The sequence below is a fragment of the Macaca fascicularis genome, chromosome 13 (assembly GCF_037993035.2).
Source record: "Macaca fascicularis isolate 582-1 chromosome 13, T2T-MFA8v1.1".
Taxonomy (NCBI): domain Eukaryota; kingdom Metazoa; phylum Chordata; class Mammalia; order Primates; family Cercopithecidae; genus Macaca; species Macaca fascicularis.
Window position 1 is genome coordinate 102,351,288 of NC_088387.1, and position 14,410 is coordinate 102,365,697.

A 14,410-nucleotide genomic window follows, 5' to 3' on the forward strand; every position below is an offset into this window, starting at 1 on the left:
ATAATACGACTACTTATAGGATTGTCATCATTTAAGATAATGTGTGAAAAGCAATTAGCACAATGCTACGGCCAAGCGAGAGCTTAAAAAAAAGAGTGCTAATTGCTGTTACTGTTTTTGTAGTAATAATGATGTACTGAAGAACTATTTAGGAGTTTAGCCTTTTTCTAGTTCTAAGATACTCAAGTAACTTTTTTTTAGAGATCTGTCTTTCCATTTTTTCAGGATTTGTAAAATAATTCTTTTTTTAAATTCAAGACATGATTTTGAACCCCTGCATTGGCCTTCATTGACCATCGTTTGAGAATTTTTTTTCTCTAAGAATATACTGAGATAAGTTTTACCTTCATTTTAGTCAAAGCATTAACTTTTTCTATGTAATATATATAGTTTTTGAATTGAGATAGTAGATTTAAAATTTCCAGAAGTTAGTGGCAATTTGAAACAGGTTTTCATATTTGGGTTTGATATGTAAATTATGGCTCTTTTCTTGTGAACCAGTTTCATTTTTCTATATCGTAACCACCATGCAGCAACAGGATGGGCCCCCACCCAAAATTTGGTTTGGATGTAAAGATTGATGATACCATAGAGACACCAAGAATGTATCTTCCATAATGAGGTTTTTTAGGAGAGAGAAGGGCAGGCTTCTCAAGCTGTCTGAAATGTCTGGAAAGCACAGGGACAGGAGACTGGCTCGAGGGTGTTTTTGTTGTTTTTTTGTTGTTTAGTAGTTAGGGAGTGGGTCTGGGGTAAGGATTTTAATGGATAGGGACTTATGTGGTTTGAAACTCACTGGCGCCCCAAAGTAAGGAGCATCTGGACTTTCTCATTAGCTTGCCCCATATGAGGCAGAGGGGAAGAAGAAGGGGTGAGGTTTAAAAGCTGTCAGCAGCCAGCCATCAAAAATGGAGTCTGGGCTGTTATTACCTAGGATTATGTAACCTCCAGATTTGACTATTTGACTCTCCTCTATATGGATAGCACTTTTCTTGTCCTTGTTTAAGGTATATGACTTGTAAAACTAATGAACTTATTTCATTGCCTGTTTAACTTGAATACAGTACCACCAGATAATATTTTTTCCTTTTCCTCACATGTGAAGAAAGTTGTCTTTTTTTTTTTTTTTTTTTCAGCAGGGTTTCTCTCTGTCACCCAGGCTGGAGTGCAGTGGTGCCATCATGGCTCACTGTAGCCTCTGCCTCCCCAGCTCAAGTGATCCTCCCACCTCAGCCTCATGAGTAGCTGGGGTCCCAGGCACAGGCCACCATGCTTGGCTAATTTTTTGTGTTTTTTTCTTTTTTTTTTGTAGAGATGGGGTTTCGCCATGTTGGCCAAGGCTGGTCTTGAACTCCTGGGTTCAAGTGAAACTCTCGCTTTGCCCTCCCAAAATGTTAGGATTACAGGTGTGAGCCACCATGCCCAGCCAGAACATGTTTCCTGCTTGTCTTCTTTCCCAAAAAGATTCAGGGAAAGAAGACCGTGTTTCTTTCTTTCTTTTTTTTTTCCCCCCGAATATGTGGTTTTTCCAGTGCCCTTTAAAAAAGCAGTCATAAATGGGTAGAGTCAAACTAAGGTGACTGAAATTTTGTCTGTTTTTATATATTTAATGGTTTGATAGAGAGTGAGCTTCTTGAATCCCTAACCTCTAGCAAACATCTGATATAGAGTTGGTTTTCAGAAAGTGTTGGTTAAATTGATTTTTAAAAATGAATACTTTATTGCTTAAAAAAATGGCACAGTTATGTAGAATTCAAGCAGTACAGAAAAGTACTGAAAAAAGTTTAAAAAAACCGTAAATCCCACAACTCAGATATTTTCGTTATTACCATTAGATTAAACATCAGAACATCATTCCTAACAGCTGCACGTTATATATGGAAATATGGATTTGATAGATTTAGATGGATGAACAGAAGTAATTTTATAAAAATGGCATCATTGTACAATCTACTTTTTTAGTGTTAATTTAATTAGATAACCTGAAAGTGAGTTTAAAGGAATTCTAGACTTTTTGATAGTATTTTTCCACTACAAACAATACCATTTTCCTGGGTTGAGAAGAAAAATTATGAAAAAACAGGAAGTTATTAGTCTAAATTATATTTTAATTTTTAATAGTATTGTCTTTCCACTCTAAAAGATAACATTCTTACATTTTCTTCTGTTTTTCCTTTTGTGGATATATTATTTTTACATGGTCAAGATTTAGAACATTTTAATTTTGTCTTATAATCCTAATTTCCAGTTGTTTAGTCTTAATATTTAAATGAATTCAAAGCTTTTTACTACATTTTCTCTGTACATAAGTTCTTAATTTTGATTAATCTTTTAGTTGGCTGGATTTCATCATTAGTAGTGTTTTTCAAGAAAGGCTGATAAATTTCCAATTGCCTTAAGCTCTAGAATGCATGAAAATGCCTGTGGTGTTGTTGCTGTAATTGATGATTATATTGAATTTTGTGAAGTTTTTTAGATAAAGAAGGCTCTCAATGGTAAAATGATTTACCCAAAGTTCATCTGTTCATCAATTCAGCAACTATTAAGAGCCAATAAGACACAATTCTTGGCCTCAGGTAGAAGAGTTGAGGAGATGAATAAGTAATTCAGTTGCCGGAAAAGAGTTGGGGTGCTGTGATTCAGTCACGATGGTTTACCTGTTCAAAGTTCTGAAGCAGGAGAGCGTTAGATCAGTTCTGAGATAATGAATATTGAATACTGTAAATAGGGCAGCTAGGCATTGTGCTGAATCTTTGAGATATGTTATCTTATTTAAGGTGAAAAATCAATCTGAGCAGAGGGAAACAGGGATGCGTAACTGTGAGGGACCCCTTCTGCCATTTTCCTCTGTCCCCTTTTCCTCATAGGCTACCTGATTGCCTCAGGAGGGACTTCACTTGTGGGTTTTGGGTGTTTTTCAAATAACTCAGAAGACCCAAACATGAAGATTTCTCTTCCTTATTTTGCTCACAATACGATGCTGTTTTTTTTCTTGTTTTGTTTTGTTCTGGTTTTTAATATAAAAAAGAAACACATACTCTAACAGCAAGTATTTGAATTTTTTTTTATTTCCATCTTTACTTTCAGGATCCAGAACATCCAAACAAGGATTACCTAATTAACTTTGAGATTCGGTCTCTGCGAGATAGCCGAGCACTGATTGAGAAGGTTGGAATTAAAGATGCATCTCAGTTCATAGAGGACAATCCACACCCCCGACTTTGGTATTTAAAAAAAAAGCAAACTCTCCCAAGATGTCAGGTGTAGGCTTTTAAAGTCTCAGCTCTGTCCGTCTGCTCCCCTACTATCCTCGTGATGGGAACAAACTTCCATTCTTGCTCTTCTTTTTAAAATATAGAAATTTGGCCGGGCGCTGTGGCTCAAGCCTGTAATCCCAGCACTTTGGGAGGCCGAGGTGGGCGGATCACGAGGTCAGGAGATCGAGACCATCCTGGCTAACCCAGTGAAACCCCGTCTCTACTAAAAAAATACAAAAAAAAAAACTAGCTGGGCGAGGTGGCGGGCGCCTGTAGTCCCAGCTGCTCGGGAGGCTGAGGCAGGAGAATGGCGTGAACCCGGGAGGCGGAGCTTGCAGTGAGCTGAGATCCGGCCACTGCACTCCAGCCTGGGCAACAGAGCGAGACTCCATCTCAAAAAAAAAAAAATAAATAAAATATAGAAATTCATTTTAGATTTGGAAGTCCTCAAAATAAGCAGAATATAATTTGAAAAATGTTTGCATGTGTTACTTTCCACCATGTTTCTCTAGAAACAATAGACATAATAATTGATAATTGTGATTCAAGACTAGTTTATCAGTAATTTGCAATATGCATTTATGTTTTTGTTTCTTTTAAAATAAAGGCGCCTACTGGCTGAAGCAGCTCTTCAGAAACTGGATCTATACACTGCAGAGCAAGCATTTGTGCGCTGCAAAGATTACCAAGGCATTAAGTTTGTGAAGCGCTTGGGCAAACTACTGAGTGAGTCAATGAAACAGGCTGAAGTTGTTGGCTACTTTGGCAGGTTTGAAGAGGCTGAAAGAACGTATCTCGAGATGGACAGAAGGTAAATTACGAAGGTGCAGGCATCCCTGAGTGCTCTGTCAGTTCATCATTGTATTTTTTACAAATGGGGACTATAAATAGATTAGGTGTGTCATACAGTTTCTTTCAGAAATTAATTTTACGTTTGGATGACAACCTAGATATTCTACATGCCCCTCATTTATTTGTGTTTCATAGTCTGGAGGCAGTTTTATTCTCTGTTTTTAAATTTAATAATGGCTGGCTATGGGAGGTTTTCTTTTTATTTGGTGGGAAAAAATGATAGAACAACAGAGACTGAGATCTTTCAGATTGATGACATAGCTCATTATTCCAGTTCTTTCTTTCTTTCTTTGTTTAGGTCATTATTTAATTTTCTGTTGTCAAGAGGCATAAAATAAAAATCAGAAGTAGTTAGGGAGTGAGATTAGTTCTTTAGATTTCATTTTTGATTTATATAAAATAATGTATGAACTTCATAAATATTTCTTCTTTTGAATTAAAGAACTGTAAGGCCTGTCTCCCTCGCCAGGAATCAAACCCAGGCAGCTGCTGTGAAAGCAGAGAATCTTAGCCACTGAACCTCAAGGTGGAGAGTCTGTCTGAACTTCATTTCAGCTGTTAACATTGTATCTCATTTTCATTAATGTTATTTATACTCCCAGGAGATCTCTAATACGACTTAGGCTCTGAAAAGAATTATAAAACCACATGTGTTTACACCGTGTTTTGTTTTGAAATAAACCTGATCACGTCTAAGACATTGCTGAAAAGAAATGATTATTATTTAAATCATTATTTTGCTAAATAAATTGAAAGTCCAGGAAAGTAAAGGCACAACATTGTTTTCTTTTCCCTAGTCTGGTATCTTAGACCATTTGGACTGCTATAACAAGATACCTGAGACTGGATAATTTATAAAGAATGGAAATATTTTTCTCACAGTTCTGGAGACTAGGAAGTCTAAGGTCAAGGCATCAACAGGTTTAGTGTCTGTTGAGGGCCCTGTCTTACTTCCAAGATGGTGCTTTGAATGTTATGCCTTTACACAGTGGAAAGTGAAAAGGGCAAAAGGGGCAAATTCTCTGAAGAGTCTTTTATAAGGGTGTTAATGAATTCATAAGGGCAGACATAATGACTTCCCCAAAACCCCACCTCTTAATACTATCACAATGGAGATTAAGTTTTAACATGAATTTTGGAGGGGACACACATTCAAACCATAACCTCCAGGTGCTCCTCATTTCCTCTTACCTAGTCAGGCTAAGTTTCTAAACTGTTTGGCATTGTTCACTGCTGTGTAGTCTCAGCACCTAGAACTGTGTCTAACACATAGTAGGCTCTTGGTAAATATTTGTCAAATAGATGAATGAATGAATGCCTTTGTTTGTAGGGATCTTGCTATTGGCCTCCGGCTGAAATTAGGGGATTGGTTTAGAGTACTCCAGCTCCTGAAAACTGGATCTGGTGATGCAGATGACAGTCTCATGGAACAAGCCAACAATGCCATTGGAGACTACTTTGCTGATCGACAAAAGTGGTATGTAACTTACCTGGAGCTCCTCAAGCATTTGTGCAACACTTAGTAGCTGCCTGAGTACTTCTCTAGGAAGTAATCCTGGGGAAATTAAGATCATGTTCTTGAATTCTAAGATGCAGATACCTCTAGATTCATCTTGGAAAGGCAGAGATCCTGTGAAGTTGTGAGATGAGCACTACAAAAATTTGGAGTGTATAAACACAAAACTTGCACTTAGCTCCACGCAGTTTTCTCTTTGAGACTACTTTGATAGTAGTCAAAGAGATACTGTGAGTATATAATTCTACAATGTTTTATGACTTATTTTTGAACAAAGTTTAATAAATGTTTTTATTTGCTTTATTATATATTATTTTCAGAAATCATTGACTTTTGTTCTTTTCATTTTGATTAGTATGCTTATTTATGTCGGTGTTTGGGAGTAAAGCAGTGGTATTTCTTAAGAATAGCCAAGGAATGTTACAACTAGAATATGCTTTAGATTTTTTTCCCCATTTATATGTTTGAAAGTTACTCTGGAGCTGAAGATAATGAACAGTAATACTAGCACTGGGAATTCTGATGAAGGAACATTTTGGTTGAAAGGGCTTATTTATCAGGAGATTCACATTAGTTCTAAAAGTTTTTCCTTTTTTCTTTCTGTAGGTTGAATGCTGTACAATATTATGTACAAGGGCGGAACCAGGAACGCTTAGCTGAATGTTACTATATGTTAGAGGATTATGAGGGATTAGAGAACCTTGCCGTTTCGCTTCCAGAAAACCACAAGTTACTTCCAGTAGGTATTGCAAACTTTAGGTTTTGGAATTGTTAGGTTACTTTATAAAATTTTATGTTATAGTCAGGAAATATCTCCCACAATAAAGAAAATTAAAAATCTATAATTTTACAGTTTCTTAGACATGGAATGATGCTTTTAATTATAAAACAATATATAAATTATATAGAATGCTTGAAAATGGAGGGGGAAAGTCAGTCACATTCCTACTACTTTAACATTATCACAGTCTCATGTTGTCTGTTAAGATTTATAAAGTTGCTTTTTAAATGTTAGCTGAATACATGAAATATTTACAGACGAAATGATATGTTGCTAGAGATTTGCTTCAAAATAATCTGAAATTGTTTGAAATTTGCTGTAACTTAAGTTTAAAATGATTGCTCAACTTTTATTATGTTATATAACAATAAAGTATTTCAAGTTAAAAGAGAAATCGAAAGAGTTCTCTTGCTTTCGAATGTTCTTTTAGAGCCTCTTAATTAATTGTTGAATACTGTAAATAAGTTTGTATTTTATGTGTTTAATATGTAAATCACTGAGCTGTACAATACTTGTACAGCTGGCGGCTCTCAACTGCAGAGTCTGAACGTATATCAGTTGTGAGTTCTACTTCAAAGATTTTGCCTATTAGCTAATAGATAAGTATAGAATTATGGCAATTCAGTTTTCCCTATTGTGAATTTGAGCAGTTATCTCTGTAATGGTATTTTCACTCCCCCTTATTTTCAATCCTATGGGTTTTCTTGAGTAGGAAAGAAACTGAAATTACTCAGAACCCTGGGGTATAGCGAAGAGTGTATCCTCCATTAGTGTTGTCTGTTAGATGTGTCTTATGACGCCAACGAACATTTTGCTGTAGGGTATCCAGAATAGTAATATTGCTGAGTAAATACTAAGTAATTATAACTATAATAATAATTAAATAACTAAAATAGTAAAGATTTTAGTATTATAAGTTTTAAATAGAGTTATAGAGGAATTTTTAATATTGTGGGAAAGTGTACATAATATTTAAATAGGAAATACGGGATACAAAATTATGTATTGTATGATTGTGTACAACATAAACATATACATATATATTCATAGGACAAAGATGTTAAGAAATTACACCAGACTATTGAGAGAGGTTTCTTATAAATGATAAGATTATGAGTAATTTCACTTTTTCATGTTTTGTAATTTTTTTTTTTACAATTAGAATATATTCCCTTATAATCAGAAAAATATAAGCATTGCTTTTAAAAAGATAGTTGGATATAAAATATATTTTCATACTTCTAAAAATATTGTAGAAGGGTTGGGGAGGGAAGACCTCTGGCTAATTAGATATTCTGAAAGAAAAAAAATGGTGTTCTGAAAATGGCCAGTGCAGCTGAACAAGTAAGATTTGTGGTGGTGGTGGTGGTGGTGGTGGTGGTGGTGGTGGTGGTGGTTCTTCCTTACTGCCACCACTTTCCAAGGGAGCTCTGTTTTGGGTCTAGCTTCCTGAATTGATTAATGGCAGACTTCTCTAGGACATTTCTTTACAGAGGTATTTGAGAACTCTATGGATGTGAGATTTCCCTTAAGTCTCTAGTTAATAATTAGCCCTGAGTATACCACCAATTGACATAAAGGTTTTTTTCACGCAGTTGTGGGGGATTTGTTTTGGAGCTTGACATTTCTGTGTACTAGCTACTGAACTGAGAAAAGAAAGGAGTGCAGTGTCTTCAGGGCCTTGTTAAAAATCACATCCACAGCTTGAGCCAGTGAAGCTCTGGTTTTATAGAAGTGAGGCCTTAGCATCCGTTCTCAATTGTACCCTCTGCCCTTGCGTCTGTTTACAAGAAAAATCTGTAACTACCAGTAAATTTAATACTCATACGTCCCTACGGAGTTTTGTTAAATTAAAATATAAGTAATTCCTTTGCTCTATGAAATCTGATAGTATTGTTTTGTTTGTACAGGAAATAGCACAAATGTTTGTCAGAGTTGGGATGTGTGAACAAGCAGTGACTGCATTTTTGAAATGTAATCAACCAAAGGCAGCGGTAGATACCTGCGTACATCTCAACCAAGTAGGAACTGAAACTTTCTGTCTGTGCAGCTTGTTGTCTTAGGAATTTTTAAGTCAAGCCAAATTAAAGTCACCCTAGTGATCTTTTAAAGATTATTGGCAATGTAAGGGTTGGAGAGCCTGACATGAATTTTATGAAAGGAGCCAGGCAGGTATTCTCTTAATTGAGGACCAAGAAAGTTACACTTATCTCTTAAAGTGCTACCGTGAGGGGTGACCCACTTATAGCCAGCTCAGTATGGGAGCATGAACAAACCCTGTGCTTTTAGTCTGGCAAGTTTTTGTCTGGAAGTAATTTCATAATTTTCTGCATTTTATTAGGGTTGGGTTTTGTTTCCAAAGAAGGACCAGTTAATAGTCGGTCATTGCCTGAGGAAGGAATCGAGTTACTTTATCAATATTTATTTTGGCAAATCTGTTTTCCTTTTCCTTTATAGAAAACATACATTTGATATTTTTAAGAGCTGAAATTAAACTAAAAGTACAGAGTTATTACAGAAACTATTGACAATCAATGTATTCTTTTAATATTTTTCTTAAAGTATTTTAAAAACCTCATTTGCTTTATAAAAATAATTTTTAAATGTCAAATCTGGTAGGATTTTTTCACAACTGAAATTGCATATTTTGTTTTATTATACAATGTAAACAAGTATATCTTTTTCTTGCTTGACGTTTTGTAAGATGAGAATTACAAGATTAATATAATTATAAACTTTGAAACTTTCATTTTCACATGTATTTCTTAAGCAAATCAGAGTCTTAGAGTTCACTTAATCATTTTGACGTATGCTTATAGAACTTGTGTTGCTGTGATTTTAAATGCTATTTTAAAAATATAACCATTTTTAATTTGGAAATTGGGCTTTTATTATAAAGTTAAAGCTTTCTTGTGTGAATTTTATGATATATGTGACTGTAAATACTTGCGTGACTGAATGGTGTAATTTTTCTCCTAGTGGAACAAAGCTGTTGAATTGGCTCAAAATCATAGTATGAAAGAAATTGGATCTCTATTAGCTAGGTATGCATCTCATTTACTGGAAAAGAATAAAACTCTTGATGCCATAGAACTCTATCGGAAAGCCAATTACTTTTTTGATGCTGCTAAACTAATGTTTAAGGTAATGTAAAAATCTTGGTGAATATTTGATTTGTTCCAGTCACAATATTTTAATATATGAAAGAGCACATTCTCCATTTTCTTTGGAAACAAATATTTATTACAAAAAAACCACTCTGGTTTTATTGCTTCTGTATACATTATTTTAGTGTTACTGCCTTTTACCAACAAAGATGTTTATTAATATTAGCAACTTACTAATACCTAAACAATTGTATGTTGAATACTGGAGTTAACAAAGAGTTAAAGAAAGTGCTGAAACTACAAAGTACAAATTTCTACAACAGGGAATTAAATTTTGTTGATAATAGAGTTTTGAGTTGTTTTAAATGTACAAGTTTTAAATATTACACTTTACATAATATTTATTTGGAGGGAAGATAATTAGTATAGTATTAATGTATACACATTTTACGTTCTATTCTATTCCCGTTTAATTTAATGAAAAAGGAAAAATTTCTCTCAAAATCATTTAAATAAGTTTCAGCTTCTGAAGAATGCACCGTGTTAACACCATGATTTCTTTGTGTACTTGGAACATTATTTTAAAAATCTTTGTGTTATGGAAAATACCAGCATTTCATCAACACTTTCTTTATTCTGATGTAGTTATCTAACAGCACCTCTCATTTTCTAAGAGTGATCTGAGTTGCAACTCCTAGGGCTAAACACTAAGGAAAGAACTAAATATGTATAGGTACTAATGAAACGAAGATAGGTTTTAAAATATTTATCTTAAATAGGTGGTATTTATATTCCATCTTACTGATTTTCCTCCTTTTTTAGGGAATCAAATTTGTTAGTTTTGGAAATGATTATATTTGTACAAATATAGATAAGAAGTAACTTCCCTCAATTTTTAAAAATGTTTAAGATTGCAGATGAAGAGGCAAAGAAAGGAAGTAAACCTTTACGTGTCAAGAAGCTCTATGTACTCTCAGCCTTACTTATAGAGCAATATCATGAACAGATGAAGAATGCCCAGCGAGGAAAAGTTAAAGGAAAAAGTTCAGAGGTAAAGTAGCAGGTTAAATAACATTAAATCATCCGAAGTGTTTAAGAAAAAAGAGAAAGAGACTGTCAAACTTCTCTTACGGACAGGTCATTTAATTTGCGTGTCTGCATTTGTTTCTTTAAATGATATGAAGAAAAATAATGACTGATTTAGAATTAGTATTCAAATTTAGAAATTTCTACCTAGAAATATTGAAATTGTTTTTCTATAATACTAATCTGTAGTCTTTGCTTTAATGTCTTATTTTTGTTAAAAAATTTTACTTACCTGGGAAATCCTCCTTTCTCATCAGTGAGTTTTAAAACTTTCCTAGATATATTATTTTAATGCGTAAAAGAATGTCTGATTAACTTAAAATCTAATTAGTTATATTTTAAAATTTATTCATACCAGTTTAACAAACTATGAATTATACTAAAAAATTAAGTCTGTTTTGGGTGCAGTGGCTCACACCAGTAATCTCAGTGACTAGGGAGGCTTAGGTGGGAGGATCACTTGAGTCCGTGAGTTTGAGACTGCAGTGAGCTATGACCATGCAACTGCATTCCAGCTTGGGTGACAGTAATACCTCATCTCTTAAAAAAAAGTCTGTAATCATAGTTTAGTAATGATAAAATCTGCTCGTTTAGATACTTTAATGACTGTTGTTATTCGGGAGTTGATGCTGTGTGTGTGTTTGTACTGATGCAAAGTGTGGGCTGACTTTACTTGTAGGCCACTTCTGCTTTGGCTGGTTTGCTGGAAGAGGAAGTTCTGTCTACAACAGATCGTTTCACAGATAATGCATGGAGAGGGGCAGAGGCTTACCACTTCTTTATACTTGCACAGAGGCAGCTCTATGAGGGATATGTGGACACTGCACTGAAGACAGGTGGGCATGTCACCTAATGTGTATAGTATGTCTGAATATTATAAATTGAGTGTGAAGGGCCAGCTTCTTCAATTTGCCTTTATGTGGCCTTCAATAACATTTTTTCCTATGGATTTATTTTCTTACGTTTGAGATTATGCTATATATAATTTGTCTTATGCATACCCATTTTTGAAGTTTTTTTTTTAATGCAGAGAAAACACATAGTTCACAGAAACGTCAGAAATTTGAGATAAGCAAAAAGAACGTGTATAGCATTCATATGGCTAGCCATTCAAATACTTCATAGCCAAGTATTTTTTTGGAGAAAAATATATATACATGTATATATTAAATATACTTAATACATATATTTAAAATCATAAAATATATTTAATACATACATTAAGATAATTTTATTCTTTACAATATTGGGAGTATAACATGGCATACTTTTATGTACTTTTTCAAAACCATGTTTTAAAATATTTCCATATTTTACATATACATTGCTATAGCATTTATCTTGTGTTTTATAAAAGTGATACTTTAATAATTTCAACCAAAACAAAAATATGAAGAAAAAGTAAAATAATCTAATAATTTATAAAATAATCCTATAACTCAGAGGTAATCGTTGCTAAGGTTTGGGGAAACTTCCTTTTAGATGTTTCTACATACAGGATTATGATTTTTTCCCCTCAGCAGTATATTATAGTTCTTTCCTCATTCTTAAACAGAGATCTGTGTAAACATTCTACCTAATATTGCATGGTATTTGTGTACTGTAATTGATAGAAGATTATTTACATGTAGTAATCAGGATCTCAATCTCTTCTTAACAATAACAATATTCTAGAGTTTAGATATATGAACTCCAGAGAGTGTAATTATGATAATTATGTTATAAGCCAAAGCATATGAATGACTAAATCATTACTGGTCTTTCAGCTTGGCTGTGGCAAGCACTGTCATGACATTGGGGTAGAGGAATGCTTGTTATTTTTGCACATTGATTTTATTTCTCCTTTGCTTATGAAGCTTAGTTTGACTGGATATGAAATTCTGGGTTGAAAATTCTTTAAGAATGTTGAATATTGGCCCCCACTCTCTTCTGGCTTGTAGGGTTTCTGCCGAGAGATCTGCTGTTAGTCCAATGGGCTTCCCTTTTTGGGTAATCCGACCTTTCTCTCTGGTTGCCCTTAACATTTTTTCCTTCATTTCAACCTTGGTGAATCTGACGATATGTGTCTTAGGGTTGCTCTTCTCAAGGAGTATCTTTGTGGTGTTCTCTATATTTCCTGAATTTGAATGTTGGCCTGCCTTGCTAGGTTGGGGAAATTCTCCTGGATAATATCCTGAAGAATGTTTTCCAGCTTGGTTCTATTCTCCCCATCACTTTCAAGTACACCAATCAAACGTGGATTTGGCCTTTTCACATAGTCCCGTATTTCTTGAGGCTTTGTTCACGTCTTTTCACTCTTTTTACTCTAATCTTGTTTTCTTGCTTTATTTCATTGAGTTGATCTTCAATCTTTGATATCCTTTCTTCTGCTTGATCAATTTGGCTATTGATACTTGTGTATGCTTCACAAAGTTTTTGTGCTGTGTTTTTCAGCTCCATCAGGTCATTTATGTTCTTCTCAAAACTGGTAATTCTAGTTAGCAATTCGTCTAACCTTTTTTCAAGGTTCTTAGCTTCCTTGCATTGGGTTAGAACATGCTCCTTTAGCTGGGAGGAGTTTGTTATTACCCACCTTCTGAAACCTGCTTCTGTCAATTAATCAAACTCATTCTCCATCCAGTTTTGTTCCCTTGCTGGTGAGGAGTTGTGATCCTTTGTAGGAGAAGAGGCATTTTGGTTTTTGGAATTTTCAGCCTTTTTGTGCTGGTTTCTCCCCATCTTCATGGATTTATCTACCTTTGGTCTTTGAAGTCAGTGACCTTTGGATGGGGTCTCTGAGTAGACATCCTTTTTGTTGATGTTGATGCTATTCCTTTCTGTTTGTTAGTTTTCCTTCTAACAGTCAGGCCCCTCTGCTGCAGGTCTGCTGGAGTTTGCTGGAGGTCCACTCCAGACCCTGTTTGCCTGGATATCACCAGTGGAGGCTGCAGACCAGCAGAGATTGCTGCCTATTCCTCCTTTGGAAGCTTTGTCCCAGAGGGGCACCTGCCAGATACCAGCCAATGCTCTCCTGTATGTGGTCTCTGTTGGCCCCTACTGGGAGGTGTCTCCTAGTCAGGATACGTGGGGGTCAGGGACCCACTAGGAGATGTCTCCTAGTCAGGATACACGGGGGTCAGAGACACACTTGAGGAGGCAGTCTGTCCCTTATCAGAGCTCGAACGCTGTGCTGGTTGATCCACTGCTGTCTTCAGAGCTGCCAGTTAGGGACATCTAAGTCTGCTGAAGCTGCGCCCACAACCGCCCCTTCCCCCAGGTACTCTGTCCCAGGGAGGTGGAAGTTTTATCTATAAGTCCCTGATTGGGGCTGCTGGCTTTTTTTCAGAGTTGTCCTGCCTGGAGAGGAGGCGGTCTGGCTGCAGGGGCCTTGCCGAGCTGGGGTGGGCTCCGCCCAGTTTCAACTTCCCAGCAGCTTTGTTTACACTGTGAGGGTGAAACCACCTACTTAAGCCTCAGCAATGGTGGATGCCCCTTCCCCCACCAAGCTCAAGCATCCCAGGTTGAGCTCAGACTGCTGTGCTAACCACGAGACTTTCAAGCCAGTGAATCTTGAGCTTACTGGGCTCCGTGGGGGTGGGACCTGCTGAGCCAGACCACTTGGCTCCCTGGCTTCAGCCCCCTTTCCGGGGGAGTGAACGGTTCTGTCTCGCTGGTGTTCCAGGTGCCACTGGGGTATGAAAAAAAACTCCTGCAGCTAGCTTGGTGTCAGCCCAAATGGCCGCCCAGTTTTGTGCTGGAAACCCAGGGCCTTGGTGGCATGGGCACCGGAAGGAATCTCCTGGTCTGCAGGTTGTGAAGACTGTGTTAAAAG

General features: G+C 36.0%; 1 protein-coding gene and 1 long non-coding RNA gene across 13 annotated transcripts in view; one reads left to right on the top strand and one right to left on the bottom strand.

The window, feature by feature from the left end:
* Window positions 1-14,410, top strand: part of WDR35 (WD repeat domain 35) — an 81,023-nt gene that overhangs the window by 49,556 nt on the left and 17,057 nt on the right. For 7 of the 12 annotated variants that reach the window (XR_006691776.3, XR_012422648.1, XM_065527366.1 and 4 more), the window contains 8 exons: window positions 3,088-3,224; window positions 3,865-4,068; window positions 5,440-5,586; window positions 6,232-6,364; window positions 8,317-8,427; window positions 9,386-9,550; window positions 10,424-10,564; window positions 11,279-11,435. Coding sequence is in view for 7 of the 12 variants with exons in the window: in XM_065527366.1 (XP_065383438.1) it covers window positions 3,088-3,224; window positions 3,865-4,068; window positions 5,440-5,586; window positions 6,232-6,364; window positions 8,317-8,427; window positions 9,386-9,550; window positions 10,424-10,564; window positions 11,279-11,435 (1,195 nt within the window). In the remaining 5 variants the exon portion in view is untranslated. Of the gene's footprint in view, window positions 1-3,087; window positions 3,225-3,864; window positions 4,069-5,439; window positions 5,587-6,231; window positions 6,365-8,316; window positions 8,428-9,385; window positions 9,551-10,423; window positions 10,565-11,278; window positions 11,436-13,460; window positions 13,612-14,410 lie in introns of those variants that run through there. The other 5 variants (XM_074012280.1, XM_074012281.1, XR_012422647.1 and 2 more) reach the window with 4 other exon arrangements.
* The window catches only part of LOC135966871 (uncharacterized), a 38,906-nt gene that overhangs the window by 24,232 nt on the left and 264 nt on the right, over window positions 1-14,410 (bottom strand). The window lies entirely within an intron of this gene.